The sequence below is a fragment of the Chaetura pelagica genome, unplaced genomic scaffold (assembly GCF_000747805.2).
Source record: "Chaetura pelagica isolate M959 unplaced genomic scaffold, ChaPel_1.0 scaffold123, whole genome shotgun sequence".
In the NCBI taxonomy this organism is placed as follows: domain Eukaryota; kingdom Metazoa; phylum Chordata; class Aves; order Apodiformes; family Apodidae; genus Chaetura; species Chaetura pelagica.
The window spans coordinates 3856714-3873013 of record NW_009953295.1 but is presented as its reverse complement, the minus strand read 5'-3'; the positions used below and the strand labels follow the sequence as shown (position 1 = coordinate 3873013).

The window sequence follows — 16300 nt, the reverse complement described above, 5'->3', positions numbered from 1 at the left end:
AAGGGGTTTTTTGTAGACTTCAAGTGGAATAGGAAATATTTAAATTAATCCATTTGCATTGTCCAGAAGACTTCAAATCTTCTCTGTATTTATTCAGCACAGGCCAAGAACATCAGTGGTTTGAATTCAGCTTTTTTGATTATCTCAGTGACATCAACATGGTTGGAAAAAGACCCATACCCAAATGGCTAACCTCCTGAGAAGTCCAGATTTTGTTTCTTTTGCTATTTTTCAATGTATTATTGTGGTAAATTGGTGGGACTGCAAAGAAAACCAAGCAGAGCAGGACTGAGAACAGCTAAACAGCAGTATTACTTACAAGGATCCAGATGTCCTTCATCACCATTCCTCCAATGGCTAAGAAAAGGTGTATGCGGACTGTTTACTGTTAATAATTCCAGGCAGCTTAACAAACTATATTAGCAGGTTAAGCTGCTGATACTCCTTAAACTTTGCTGCGAGGGCACCCCGTTGTTGATTCCAGAAAAAGTATGACAAAAATATTTCATTGACCTCCTTGCCTAGAGACCTACCCAGACCAATGTACTATCTGTAGCAACACCCTTTTCTCTCAGTTTTACTTAATCCTCTTCTAAACTGTGCATGCACAACTCAGACACAGACATGGCCTGAGAAATGCTTCTGATTCCTGTAATAAGCATGTACCCGGCAACACACTGACCACAATTCCCTGCAGGTGACCACAGTCTTGGGCTTTTGGCTAGACAGGTTTCAGCAGCTCTGCAGATTTTGGGAATGTCTGAAGTTGGACCACCCAGAGCTTCTTGCTCTTTTCTGGCAAAACCCCTATATCTTTCAAAAGTGTAGTTAGTTTGGAATAACATTCTTGATTGGTTGTCCACTGATCTAGAGTTAGCATGTACAAAATCAGTGATCTGTGGCATCTAATCTTGGCTTTTGCTTTTCTGAAGTTAGCCAGCTAGTGAGCAGGGGACATGCTTTGCATGCCAGACAAACACCTAACTAGGAAGGCAGATTGTTTACTGAGTGCAAGTTTCCTTCTGATTGCCATTTCTAGCCTGTGGTTCGTCTCCAGCTCATGTAGTTGGCCTGCTTCAGTTCTTATCTTTGTCCAAAGCAGAAATAATTTTGTTTTCTTGCAATTACCATGAGGTGAAAACACCTGTTCAATTGGTGCTGAGGGGATAGACAGGCATAAACAGCCAGAGCATGAAAAAGATAAATGTTTGGTCACTGAAATTAAATAATAGGTCTTGACATGCAGAATACCCACAAATGGCCTGTTTCCACCATCCTTCCTCACACCACACAGGAATTTGTTTCTTTTGGTTTATTCACTGTTCTCCTAAAAAGGAATGTCTTTCTCTCTGCATGTTTTAAAAATGCAGTGATAAGAATAGAAAAGTACAGTAACTCCCTTGGCCAATAATATAGTATGTCCTGCAGCCTAGAAGCAGCTGAAAACATGTTGAAGATCTTGCTGATCTCCATCTTTTGTACTTCTAGCCTTCTACAATAAAAAAGGGCAAACTGGCTTTATGGATGGTTGGAGGGGGGAAAAAATACTTTCAGTTCCTATCAGAAGTGGTGTCTAAAGCTATGCATCAGAACCTTTTTAGTAGCTCACTCTATCTTAGAAAGCCCTCCAATCCCAATCATGCCTGTGTCATGGGAAAAGGGTGTTTTGGCAAGGCAGGTACTAGGCCATTTTGTCTGCATACAGGGGGTCAAAGCCGAAGTTTTAAGTTCCACTCAGTGCAAAAAGCACCAGAGCATCCCAACCAAATGGCTGTGCTAGCAGATGCACTGGTACGATCTGCTCCAGGATCAGTTTTCAAACTGCTTTGAGAAGCCAGGTGTGATGTTTCAGGCACTGCTGAGCTGGATCTTGATTAAGTTGATGCAGTTGTTGACAGTATTGCACTTTTCTTCTGAAGTAAATTGCAGCTCAGGCTGAGGGCAGCTGCAGCTGCAGCTGCATGTGACTTCGGGCCAACAAAGCCCTTATGTGAAATTCCAGGGAGTTCAAACACAACAGAACAAGGTTGATGAAATGAGGTCCTATCTCAGGGTGAGGTATTCCTATGGCAAGTCAGATGTGCGTGTATCAAGCTGTGAGCTCCATTTCCAGATTGCAACCTAGACTGAGGCTGTTCTTTTATAACCTAACTTGCATTTGGGGTTAGAAGAGCTGATTCCTATGAGGCACTAACCACAGGTACAGCCCTGTCCAGGGCAGCAAAGTAACTCCAACGTGTCATTTTAGCTTTAACTTTAGCTTTGTCACCCAACTTTCACTGCTCAAGCAAATCCTGCTAAGGGCAAGTGTGGCATATCTGACACCAGCTGCAAGATTAACTTTCTCTGGTGCTGAGTCTGTGTGTTTAAGACTTTCCTTTTTGCTGGGAGCAACCACATGAGGAGTACAGACTCACCAACAGTGGCAGCTTTCACACTGAAAACAATGCACATGTCCAGAACTCAGGACCTGAGAAACATCTGGTTTAACATCTTCTGTGGACACTGTTCCACAGTTCCTCAGACTAACACATCCATGGCTAAGTAGAACTGTCTGACAGAAGTTTTTCAAAAGCAGGCATGTATTCCTAGGTATGCTCCTTCTGCTTTCTTATTATGAGGAATTTTCCATTCAATAATACATTTAATTTGCATTTTGAAAACAAAATACTTCTCAGTGGTGGCAGTACATTGTTTCTATCAAAATAAAAACTACAGAAAGAATGTATTTTCTGACCTGCTAGCTTTTAGAGCCTGACAGTTCTCCAGGATTTCCAAGTCAATTATCTAAAAATCTCAAGAAAAATAAGCCTTACATTAAAATATTTCAGTTGGTCTGTAATGCCAAGTAGAAGTGATTAATGCTTATTACACTTAAGGAGTCATTAAAATGATTTATTATCTGGATGGAGAGTGGCTTACATGTGCCTACCTTTATTGTTCTAACATCTGTCTGTGCCTGCAATTCCTGCTCACACAAATAAGCCCTTTCAGTGTTTTATTCATGAGCCTGCAGTAAATGGTACTTATTTGCTGGAATGCTTGGATAATTTCTGAGCAGTTTTGTTTGTGGATTTGGAGATTGTTCTTCTTGTTGTTCTTCCTAATTATTTCCTCCTTCAGGAGGGTGCTGAAGGAGAGAGCTCCCATATATTGGAAGCTATTGAGATAAATTGGTTTCTTTGCCCATTTCCTCACTATAATGGAGTAGTATTCTTACCCACTTCAGTTGCTTGCTTTGGTGTATCTCTCAAGACCCATGGCCCCTGCATCACAGCTGTAGGGATCTGCATCTCACAGCTCCAGATTCTGAGTCTCAGCAAAATAGCACCAGGCAGTGCAGCACAGTGTGTGAATACTGGCAGCCCTGGGCAGGCTGGGGGCTCTGGGCTCCATAGTGCAAATGCCATGAGACTTAGGGGCTGATGACTCAAATGAAGCTCCTGGGAGCTCAGCTTCAGCCATGCAGTCGTGGATTTTGGAATATCAGGATCTTTCTGCACAACAGGGAACAGAACCTGACACTGAAGTAGCTGCATCTTTGTGGTCAGTAGGATGGTTCACACAGCACTGAAGCACTGAGAATAACAGTCAGTCTCTTCTTATTTTGACAGGTGACATGTTACACCTTGAACAGCCAGTGCCAGCTGAAAATCAAGAGTAACACATGCTATTGCTGTGACCTGTACAACTGTGAGAAGTAAGTACCCATATGATGGGTGCCAGGATCAGCAATCCCCAGTGAACAGCAAGATCATATAGCACTGGCATGGACAAATCCAGAGTGAAAAGCAGTCTTGCTGCTATACAGACTTGGTAATTCCAATTCAAAGGATGGCTAGAGAGAAGTAGGGGGAGACAGTCACACAAAGTGACTTGGAATAGTGTCAGCCATGCAATAGCCCAGTAGGCAGGCAGGATCACAAGTCAGATTTCCTCAGGCTGATGGCAGCTGAAGCTAGAGGTTTACTTAGTTAACCAGCATCTGGCTTATGATAGGGTCTAAATGGACTGAACAGTAGCAGATCCACAGTGCCAGAGCCATGCCCCACAACAAATGACTGACCATTTCCAAGAATTACTGTGCTTGGCACAGTTCTTCCCAGAAATGTGGTGGATTTCTCCAGACTCCTGTCTTCCTCTGTGGAACTTTCTTTAACCACTATCTCCACTGCTGCACCATGCACTGGGGATTGAGGGACAGGAGAGAGCATAAACAGGTTACCTCTGGTTTCCACCATAATCTGATGGCAATTTCCTAACAGTGCAAAAACAGACTTGGCATTTAAAAAACCTTTCCAACTCAAATAGTTGCTCTAGGAGCTCATTCATTAGGGGGCCAGCAGTAAGGCAGGTACTGGAAAGAACAGCAGGAAACTGTGGTTTCAAAGTTTGCACTAGGGTAATTCTGACTCTTGGCAAGACAATGAGGATTAACTTCACAACATGCCCGATTTACAATAACCAGTGCAGTGTGGAAATATGAACAATGAAAGATTTCTGTACAATCTGTATCGTAAAGGCACAACTTTATACTGTGCTCCATTGCGTCCCTTAATTTGGAACTGCAGACATCAAAAACAAATGTAGCCAGCTGGCAATGTCTCACTTCCTGAAGTTGAGTTAATGCTTAAGCAGCTTGCCTTCCCCAGTTTCAGAGATGCCAGCAGATTCCCAGGTGAGCTAGGGAAAAAAAATAAAAAGCAATGCTAAGCATGCTGTAGCTGGGAGCTAAATGACAAGGGCAGCACCCATATGCCAGGACTATGCCTGTGTCCACAGACCCTGAGAAAAAAAACCAACAGAGTCCTTGCTGGTGCACAACTACCAACCAGCCAAACTAAGGTTGGCATTAATTGGATGACGTGTTTAATGCTGGTGTTAGCAGAGCCAGTTTTCATCTACAGTACTTTCTCCAATTCATGGGAGCAGTGCTGGGTAGGAGCGTGGATGGAATACTTTGCCAAAGAGGACAGTGAGCAGGAGGGATTCCGATCCTCTGGTGCTCCGTATAATGTGCAAAACCATTCCCAGTGCAGTGATGTTGTCTGCATTCCCTTTCAGTTCAGAGCAGTCCTCCAGCTACTATGAATTTCTCGGCGTGAGCAGCTGTCAGGACGTGGTTCACCTGTATAGGCTGCTGTGGTCCTCCACAGTCCTCAACATCATTGGATTGTTCCTGGGGATTATTACAGCAGCCATTCTTGGGGCATTTAAAGACATGGTAAGGCTCACAGTCTTTTGCCGTACGTGAGAACTTCTGTGCTTGTTGGTGTTACCAAAAGGGTTAAAGCCAAGGAAGCGTAAGTGTACTATGGAGACACTTTAAACATGTTCCCTCTGTGATCTGGGAGCCTGGAGTGGTATCTTGATGCTAAGCTGTTGCCAGCTGCTTACAGCTAAGTAGGTCAAGCCTGGTCAAATACATGGATGAAAGGGGAAAAAACAGTCATCTGTGTGAACAGATGCTGGCAATTCATTTAGTGGCATCTTTTTTCTCTTCTAATTCAACAGTGCACATGTGGGCCAGTTCAAGGATGCTGGTTTGTATCTAACATGTAAAACTCTAATCCTAGGTGTGACTATTGAACCTTAGGTACCTCTGGAGGGGTTACCTCTGGAGTAGCAGCCAAGTTTTTACTGAAACAGTTGTATTCAGATCACATTAACCTCTTCTTTTGTTTCACTAAGGAATGCCACTCTCCAACTATGCCACACCGCTGTGTTGTGCTGATGTGCACCACTGCCTTCACAAGGGGCTGTGTGCTAGGGGAGATTCTATAATCCAGTGCCTCATCTGCCTAGGTTTCCTGACCTGCTGAAAGGGTGAAATAGCTGTTCCTGGGATTATCACTGCCAGTAGTCATGTTTGCTAAAGTAGTACCTAAAGACCAACCAAATGGCTCATCATTTACTAGGCACTCAGAAGAGTAGCTAGATGGTCCCAGCCCAAAGAGCTTCCCAACTAAATGAGCAGAAGCATGGGGATGGAGGTAAAATGCAGGAGCCAAAAGGAGGTGTGACAGCATCACAGGTTATCTCAGATCTGTTTCTGGTGACTATTCCAGAGGAGAATACTAAATAGAAAGACAGATGAAAGAGGAGAGGAATGGAACAGGGAAGAGAAAGCAAGAGAGACTGGTGAAATGTACACCAGGGAGGAGAGACTAGAGGGAAGGGGCTGCTCAGAGCTGGCAGCCAGTGAGCCATGGACCCAGTCAGACTGGAGGCCCTCCAGGGCCTGTTTTAGCCACCCAGCATCCTTTTAGCAAGCATGTGCAGGCTACCTACAACATGAGTTGGGTGCTTAAAACCACATGGTAGAGCAGAACCATATTAATTACTTGAAAATAATGTTTGTTAAGAGTTGTGAAGTGTTTGCTTAAGCTCTCTCTAGCTTAAGCAAAGAAGAAATGTGTAGCTGAGCTGTCCTTTATGAGGGGACTCTTGCAAGAAGCTGATAACAAATTGCAGCCAGCCAGTAAAGAGTTGTGGCTTCCCAAAGAAAGGGAGTGGAAGCAGCTTTCCCAGTGTGATTCATCCCCTCCTTGTGAGAGGACCAATGGCAGAAGGGGAGCAGAAACAACCACAGTGGGAGATGAGGGGAAGAGCAGCTGCATGAGAATGAGAAGGTGGGCATCATCTACAGCAAGTCCTTGGTAGAGCACTGCAGCTTTCCAGTGGTCCTAAGTACGTCCCTGCACCAAGGGCAGCTGTGGGAGTTGCTAGTGCTCCCCTGAGATGGGCAAGGGTGCAGAGAGCCAGCCTGAATCCACCTAATCTGTCTCACACAAACTGACGCTTACATGGGATTTGGGTTGTTGCTTCATAGCAGGCTTATGTCCAGCCCAGGCACACCTTTGTGCTGTGCAGGAGTCATTGTTGCACTGCTCAGGAGGGATGCCAAGATGAGATGTTCCTGGCAGAACTGGGGTTTCCATGGCCTGGCATGTTCACTTGCTGGTATGTAGGGTCTGGGTCCTCTGACAGGGTGGTGCAAAGCCATGCAAGGAAATTGCAGCAGCAGCAGTGGACATGCAGCTTCCCCCCCAAGCTCAGCTGGAGTGAGTCTGTTGGGGATCCAGCTAAAAGCCTGATCAGAATAAGCTGTTCAATGTCTCCTCTGCAGGAGAAAAAAAAAAAAACAAACAGAAAAAAATCCCCTCACTAGCTTGAGGGAAAGATGGTTTTGTGACAATTAACTTAGCATAGAAGCCATTCTGTGCTTGTGGAAGAGTTAATAAAGCAGCAATCCAAAATGCAATGCCTGCTGCTTGCTCCTGTCTGTGCTTCCTCAGAGTCCTTTCGAGTGATTTACCAGAGCTGGTTTGCTAATATGCTGCTCACTTTCATTATGAAGGAGTAACTCTTGGGGGAAGATGGGGGCCAAGAAAATATGAAGCAGAAGAGGGAAAGAAAGGGGCATGGGACCAAAATAAGAAAAAAAACAAACAACACACACACACACAAAAGCAAAAACAAAAACAAAACTGTTTCAAAATATGTGGGAGAACAATTTTCTTTCTTTCAGGGTGTCACCTTCCCAAAGAAAGGCTCCCTGGCATTTTGCAGGGAGAGATGCGAAGGCTGCTGAAACACGGGGGGCATTGCTCCCAGCTTGACTTCCAGAAAACACAGGGCTAGGCTGACTAGTCAAACAAAAAACATCACGTTTATCTCTGGGGAATGCTGGCAGCCGAAACATGTTAGAAAGGGGAGAGTCTGCAAATCAGTGCCTCCAAACCCATCGCCTTTCCTGGACAGAAAAAAAAAGGAGAAGTGCTGTGTTGGTTGTTGCGTGTTCTCTTTCTTGTGACAAATTCCCTGCAGACCCTGGCATGCTCCCTGTGGTTTTGCTGCCTGCCAGAGGGCTGTGCTGGTTCGGTAGGAAACATTTCATACTCTCCTGACCCCCAAGGTGTCAGCTCTCAGTGGCCCCTGTGTCATCCCTGGGCTGTCCTCTGTGATCTACTGGGTGCCGGGGGGAGCTGCGGTGGTCACACCAGTAACCTCCATGTCAAATCTACAGTGCATTTGGATATAGGATGCTGGCTAGGCAGTTATCTTAAAGTCATCTTTTTCAAAAAAGCAGGTTTAAGATATAATGTAGATAGAAGTAGGTACTTGGAGTATCCAAACCAGTTAAAACCCCTGATTATTTCTTACAGAAGACAGAGGTATAGAAAAACATTAAAAACTTTACTTGCTGGCACTAAAAGTTAATCTATAAACTTACTTCCCTGCCTTGGTATTCATCTGATGACTTGTAGATGTTTTCCTAACACACCTTGCCAAGGAATCTGCCTGCCCTGAGTTCAGGGTTGCATTAATCAGAACTATAGCTGGTCCTGAGTGGGAGGGGAGGGGAGGTTCCTGTCTTTCTGCTTTTGTTTGTTGGGTGGGGTTTTCTTGTTTTTCAGTTAGTCTCCTTCTTGGTGTCCTCAGGGGACAAATGAAATGCCATTCCCATATCTCCTCTCCTCTTCTGCCACACTGCTCAGAAAAGGGAAACAAAACGAACCCCTGACTACTGAATTACTTGCTAATGCATTCACGTCTCAGCAGTCCTGCAAGCAAAGGTGCAGTCTGATATCAGAAATGGTCGTAGCTCAGAAATAAAGGCTTTGGCAGGTCCGTGTAAGGTCAGTGAGCTGAACTGCCTCGCTCTGCAGCCACCCAGCCCAGCAGCTGCTTGCAGGGCTGGGTGGGCACAGCCAGGCAGCCCCTCTGGCCATTGCCTGGCCTCCTCACACTCCCTGACCCCAGGTGCCTGCATGGCACTGCTTTCTGCCCAGTTAACAGCTCCTTATCTCTTTGACTTGGGTAGTGTTTCAGGCCAGTATGCCTCCACCCACTTTTGTATTTTGTGTGACTAATTTAACATAGTGTCATTACTGGAATACTTGGTAAAAGCATCTAACCAGCTTAAATACCTGTAAATCGTTGCTGGCTCCAGGCTGACACCAAGATAGCCTGATAATAAGGTGCTTTGATCAGTGGATGTGGCGTGGATGACTCCCCAAACCTGTCTTCTAGGACTGCTGTGATATCTGTCCTTAGCAAGAGGAGAGCATGGCTGCTGCAGGTGGGGAGCAGGACCCAGAGAGCCTCCTGGGAGAAGGACAGAGGGACAGACGCCAGCAGGCTGGTGGCAGACACAAAGCAGGTGGCTGTGTTTTGTGTTATGTCCACAGGGACACACTTGTGTCCAGGCAAAAGTGCAGCACTGGCTGCAGAGGGCCATGCTGCTGGCCTCAAACCTTTGGGTCTTAGACAAGGTCGTTATGTGCTTGTGGCTACTCCTGTCTGACAGGCAGCACCTCTCCTTTCCCCCACCACGTCCCCCCCAGCAGGGTGGGTAGAAAGGAGGGGTTTTGATAGGCTGCCTGCTTTGGGGCCCAGCCTTTCTCTGTACCTGCTAAGTTTCTCCACAGAATGAAAGCCTAGATTGTCAGGTAACCTCACCTGGTACATCAGTGACCTAGATGATGTTTTCCATGTACCTCTTTCTCAGTCACAGTGAGATCTTGTACTGTATCCAGAGGATGAATTGGTTTATGTATATTTCTGATATACCTGAAAGGAAATCCCAAAAAACCCTAAAATCCTGGCTGCTGCTTTCAGCAACCACCGTATTTTATTATTTTAGTCAAATGAAGATTCCATGCTCTCATTAAGAGGAATCTGCTAATAAAAACAAAGGAGAGAAAAGAAATCACTGGATTTGTCTCACTTTGCAAAGCAGAGGGACATGAAAATCTTTCACAGAGCTCTGCAAATTCACAGATATAGCACAAGTTTCTAGGGTTTAACACAAGTCCTCTTTCACATTTAGCTTTTTCTTTTTTTTTTTTTCCTTTTTCCCCTTCCCTGGCTGTATCATCTGGTTTAATGTTGAGACATATGCCAATAAAGCTACAGGATATGATGAAGGATTTTATGCAGTAGGAATTAGATATGCACATGGGGGGGTGGTATTGGACAGCCAGAAGGAAAATTCATTTCATAAGAGAGGGAGCTGCGAAAGAAGAGTAAGTGGTCTAGAAAGGGAGATCTTTGTAGACCAGTGTAGGAAAGCAGAGAGAAAAGACATGAGGGCATCAAGCACTTGCTGTTGGAAAGAGTCTGCAGCAAATTATGAAGGAGTGGGTGTTTGGTGCTGGAGTGGATAAGAAGAGGCAGTCAAAGCTGGATGCTGTGCTCTCCAGGGTGTTACAGGTTGGACTCCTGCCAGTGCTTCTGTAACTGGTGCTAGGGAAGCACCAGCAGTCTTTTTCCAAGGGAAGTAGATTAAAATAGCTGTGTATTTCTGGTCAGAAAATTGACTCCAGATACACCCCCCTCTCATTCTGTCTGCTCCTTGTTTTTGTGTAGTGCCAGTGTTGTGTTGGAAAACAGAAAGTTGTTAAATTGCCTAGTTGCTTGTGTTAGGACCAGTTTGTACTCCAGCCCTCCCTACGCTGTGCTGATATGTTGTCTTCTGTCCTCAACAGGTACCTCTGTCCCAAATTGCTTTCAGTGCTGCCCCTGCTCCACAGATCCTGTACAATCCTGCCCAGCAGATCCTGACATACGCTGGGTTCTGTCCTTCTGCAGCAACTATTTCTACGTATCCGTCCTACCCATTACCCCTTCAGGTACAGTACAAAATGCACCCTTCTTACTCCACCAGAAAAGCAGAAGCTGCTACACAGTACAAACTCTACTGAGGTAAATCTTGGGTCCCAGGGGTTTGAAACAAGGCAAAGAAGTTTGATCCCAACTCAGACTCACCTTTGGGATGACTTAGTCTGGGTGTAGTTCTCAGGTCTGTTCTCTGGCTCTATGTGGTTGTCCTTTGGACTCCATCTGCGGACCAGGAATCCCAGTGTGGGATTAGAGCTGTGCTGCCATAAAGGTGAACACAGCCTCCATGTTGAACAAGACAAAGCAGCAACAGAGGTGTTGGAGAAACCAAAGGAAGCATATGATACACACAGGATTTGGCAGAATAGTTTACACACCTTAGCCCACCTTGCTTCTAAATAGATTAGGACTCATCAGATGGAAAGAAGACAAGATAGGGGAGGAAATAAGAGGTCTGTAAAACTGAGGGATATGGAAAGGATTGCAGGTAACTTCTTATCATAGAAAGTTTTGTTTGCCACAGTAAAGCTACTAGGTGTCAAGATAAGCCAGAAATAGGAAGTGTTTTTACAGACCAGAGAAGATTCACATGCCACAGGATGCTGTGGAAGAGCACAAATTAAGGGTTAGGAACATTAGGTGCTATTAAATACAGGGATTCAGGTGTCACTTGCACCCCAGAACATCCCCAGATGGATGCCTGCCACAAGAACCAATGGGAGCTCATCAGAAGATGGAGGCCTTTTTATTTTAGCTCCCCATAAGCATCTGCTGCAGGCCAGCACTGGGAGACCCACACAAAGCTGTTGTGGCAGTTGGCAGAGCTTGGTGAGCCTTACTGACCAAAGGAAACCAGGCTGAAGAAAGCAGGAGGAAAAGCTGCTGGAGGTGCAGCTTTCTCCCCTTGTGGGATGGGATGCAACATAAGTGAGTCAACACAGCTTCACCTTCTTCAGAAGGATGAGGTGCAAGTTGTGCTCCAAGCCAGAGCTGGCCTGGAAAATGCAGGGAGTGGTGCTGAGGATGGTGTTTGCTCTTTTTTTTTTTTTTTCTTGCCTCAGAGTGAGGTGAAGAACATAGTGTGAGCTGGTAAATAACTGCAAGTACTGACACATTGGAGCAATTTTGATTTTTTCTTTTTAAAGCACAGTAAGACTGTTTTGTTCAGTCCAGTGGCTTGTTATACTTCGGCTGTGTAGTGCTAGACCAGTGGGTTTCCTAACTGAAAACACTGCATGTTTAGCATGAACTAGCTGTGGACCAGCTCCTCACAGCCTCCTGGGCCACATCTGCTCAGGACCAGTAAGCTACAAAGCTCAAGTACTGGGACATGATAATCATCCATTCCAGTGAATGATTAGCATGCCCCTGGTATGGGTTTGGCCCAGACCACCTAAGTCTCCCAACAACACTCAGGAAGGGGTCAGAAGATGACAAGGACAAGGGACTGTTCCCAGTAGATAGTGTGCATACAGACAGTCCCACTGTTCTGGTGGTACAAGTTCAGCTGTAGGCATGTGGTATGTGCTGTGCCAGTTGGCTTTACAGCCAGAGAACGGTCCTTGGCAGGTCTCATTTATTAACATAAATGGGGCCAGGCACTTGCAGAGACTATGGGTTGAGAAATAAAAAAAAGAACATCCCTCTTTGTTTGCTTATAGCTGAAGAGCTGTGCTTTTCTGCAGAGTTCAGTTAGCAAGTAGCCAAGAGTAGAAAGAGAAGGGGATAAAAGCAGATGAAACAAAGAATTAAACTGAAAAGATGCATGTAAGTAGTCGCGAGGATCAGCTGTAACTGTTCAGTCCTGTGTCCCCTGAGACACAGAAACACATTGTATTTACCCCAAATTCTAAACTGCATTCCAAAATAAAAGGTTATTTTCCTAGATTTCTAGCTTTTCTATGAAGTGTGTTCATTTGTCTTCTGCCCCCTTCATAACATTCAGAGGCAGACACCACCAGCTGTCCCCAGGCCAGGAGAGGTTAGCGAGAAGCACTGGGCTCTGGAAGGGAAAGCACTTAATCCTTTTCCTGGAAAAAAAAATAATAAAGGGGGGAAAAAAGAAAAGCAAACCACCTTCCTGTGTGTATGACATCATTATGTTGCAGTTTGGAGAGAACTGATTTCTGCATGAGTATACGACATAAAAATAGTAATAAACTTACTCACTTTCAAATGGTGAATATTAGAAGCTGGCCTGATTAGGAACAGTCAGAAGTTTAACCCTCATCCACTTCCACTACTTGAGAGCTGAGGGCTGAATCCATAGGGCTGGAGGTCTTCATGACCCATCTAAGTGCTCCAAGCAACGCCCAGCTGCTTGATTCAAGCATTCACAAGCAGCCTGTTCAGCTGGTCCTTGTCCTTAAGGCAACTTACAGGCCCTGGGGCTGGGATTCATCTGGCTAAACACAAGGACTTTGGTATGTTGCTGCCTGATAATCAGGAGATCAGGTAGCCACCTGGCCTCTGCTGCCATTCCAGGAGCAGCCAGGTCCTGGAGTCCTGTGTCACATCTGTGTGGATGTCTGGGAAATCCCATGGCATTCCAAAAGGGCTGGGCACTCATATGTGGGCAGCTGAACTGAGCCCTAGTTGTCCATCGTGTAGAAGACCCTGCCTGAGCTAGTCTGTCCTTCAGAGTCCACAGAGAGACAGGCAGATTATCTCAGGCTAAAGATGCATGAGTGCAAGCACTACAAAAGCACTCTAAAGGCCTTTCCACTGACCAGGGGTGGGATTTAGTTGCTACGTGTCACAGTGCTTTGTGCTTAAATATCTATGTTGTTGAGCTTTCAACTGAGACATCAAAACCTGAGGTTGAACAATGTATTGTAGGGGAGAAGTTCAGCTGCCTAAAGATCTGGCATCTAAGATAGCCTAATGTTTGGAAGACTCCATAGAGGGCTGGCTCATGTGGGCCAAATTCTAAAAGAAACTGGCCCATATTTCTGCAGCAGCTGTCAGAGAGTGCCCTTGGACACCTCAAAAGGCATAACAAGATCCACGTAGGGCCCCTGGATGCACCTCTCTTCTCAGCGTTCACTTTGGCTCACTGAAGTTTTGGATAATCACTGTTCCTAAGCCCCCGCAGCTCACATTGCCCTGCTCCTGTCCCCACCTGGGACAGGGTCACACATGTGGTAGTTCAGCACAACAAAAAGAGCAAAACCATCTTCACCTAAGAGCTGGGGAAAGCAAAAAGTTAACTGATGCCAGTTAATGAAGTAAAGCAGTTAGCAATCAATTACCAACTAATAACTCTAGTTTGAACTCTCACCTCAACCACAGGAAAGCCATAGTTCTTCCACCTGGGAACAGATGCCACCTTGGAATAGTCTGGCATTCAACACATCTAGCCTAAGTGCTGAAGTCCCAGTAGCTCAGCAGCTATGAACATGGGTTCACCTGTGGTTCCCACCATTGAGCAGTTTCATTCCTAGTCCTCTGCTGAATCTGGTATCTCACTGAATTAACTGCTTGCTGGAGGGGCAAACAAAGTCTTAAAAAATATCACATGCTGAGCTGGAGGTAAATGCTCCTCAGTGCACCTTATGTTTCTTTGTCCACAAGCAGAAATCAGCCAAATGCAAGAAAAAGTTGATAAGAGAAATGTATTTTGACAAGGATGTTACAACCATTTTTTGGTTTACTGTAGCATGTGCTAAAAAAATAGTTTATTCCTTATGGGTACATACAGTTCAGTCATGACTAGTTTTGGAAACAAGCCTGCCAACTGGTCAGGTAGATTATTAGCTGGGCGGGGACTGGTGGTGATGACAGCAGTAAGGGTTGTGCCAGTCATTCCTGCCAGAGGAGAACTCTTTACAGAAGCAATTCAAGGCAGACAGGTGGAAACAGGGGCTACAGTTTGAGGGGGAGAGGGAAGCAACAACTTCAAAACAAATTTAAAAATCCAAGCCACCCCAAACCCCAACAGCTACATTAGCAGCTGATCTATCTAGCAGATCTGTCCTTGTAGCTGCACTGCCTCCTGGAGAGTTAAAGGGAATCATCAACCTTCCTGTCAAGACTTCTCCATTCTCACTAAGCCACCCTAGGGTACAAATGCAGGACAACATTCTCTTTGCTATGGGGGTTCCACTGAGGGCAGCAGCCCCTGCTGACCCAGGAGCCCCTCAGAGAAGCCAGGCACCATGGCATGGGGTCTGCCAGCCCTGGGTAGCTCTGAGATGCCATTGTCCATGTGCCAGCCCTGATATTAGCCTTCTAGATGGTGACTATTCATTTTTCTAAGCAGCAGGGAGCAGCATTTAATTGCCCAGAATTTTTATTCCCCTTGAAAAAGATCCATTACTACTGTTTGTTTGTTTGTTGTTTCTGTTTGTTGTTTTTTTTTTAAATTACAGGCACTTTAGTTCTGAACCTGAGGGGAGCTGAGCACAAGTTTTCTGATCAAGCCCAGGGACTGGCATGTGTTGGCATATGCCAGGGAGGAGGGAGGAATAAAATCCTTCCCTCTTGAAATCAATGGCAATACTTGGTCTTAAGTAGTGCTACGGTTTTATTTAGAACATTAGTCCCTACATGTCTCAACAAACTCTGCTTACCTGTCTATTTTTTTGGTGCCTCTGTCCACCCCGTTTTAGCTGAGACAGCCAAAGTGAAAGACCTACAGGGACACACATGCCTCCCTGTAAAATTTCCTCTTAAGAGGAGTCTTCATTTGGCACAGAAATAAGACCTTGCATTTATGCAAGTATTATAACTGCCATTAATTACATCTGAGCTAATTTAAATTTCCCAGTGATGCCTAGAAACAAGCGGCCACACGTAACCTAATCAGCCAGTCAGGTGCAGTGCCTCACCCAGGAAGCCAAAGCATCTTCTCCTGCAGAAATTCCTGTTCTGCTCTATTACCTGGCTATATGTGCAATGCCTATTAAAAATGACTTGGGTTACAGATGGAACCTGTCTTGTTTCACCAGACGCCACCATCACTAAACTTCAGCAGATGCTTTAAAACTCAAGTGCGTGTTGAGCCGCAATGCGGGAGAAATGTAATCCCAGGGCTTATTACATAACTCTTAGGTGGCAAACAGCACAGAGCTGAGAAGGGGGTTGTAATCCTTTACTGAAGGTGTTTTTCTCTGTCTCTGTACAGCCTGCCAGCAATTTTCCAGGAACATCATCTACTGATATTTCTTTATCAGAAGAAACTCAGCCTCCATCTCATTCCAGCTCCAGCTATGGGCTTCCCCCCAATGCTCCAGCCCTCTATACACCGACCTACTTCTTGCCTGGAGAAAAGCCCCCACCCTATGCACCGTAGAAGAGAGAATTTATTTAGGTAGCTGGTAGCCTTGTATTTTCTTTTAAAGAAACCTCTGGAAACTGTGCTGTGCAGGCACTAGACCTGCCAAGGAACCCACTGCAGAGTGTGTTACGGCCACTCTGCTTTTCCTTGCCTCTCACTGTGAGCAGAGTGGGACCCTGGAAATGCAAGGGCAGGCACATCACTAGCGGGGTGACCAGTCACCACCCAGGCTGCCTGCAGTCAAATGCCTGTTGCTTTCTGGCTACCAAAAGCACGAGATGTTTCCTTCTCAGTACACTGCAGAATGAATTTTCTTCAAGAGGAGGAATGAAGAAATCACTTTGGATGCCTGTTCTGCTTTCATAAACCCAGACAGAGGGATTCTAGTCTGTGGTG

At 45.4% G+C, this 16300-nt stretch overlaps 1 protein-coding gene across 1 annotated transcript in view; it reads left to right on the top strand.

Moving 5' to 3' along the window:
- TMEM255B (transmembrane protein 255B) overlaps positions 1-15919 on the top strand; it is a 64238-nt gene extending 48319 nt beyond the window's left edge. The window contains exons 6-9 of the mRNA XM_009997960.1: positions 3615-3700; positions 5065-5224; positions 10494-10637; positions 15752-15919. Of these exons, the coding sequence (XP_009996262.1) occupies positions 3615-3700; positions 5065-5224; positions 10494-10637; positions 15752-15919 (558 nt within the window). The remainder of the gene's footprint in view (positions 1-3614; positions 3701-5064; positions 5225-10493; positions 10638-15751) is intronic.
- Positions 15920-16300: the final 381 nt, after the last annotated feature.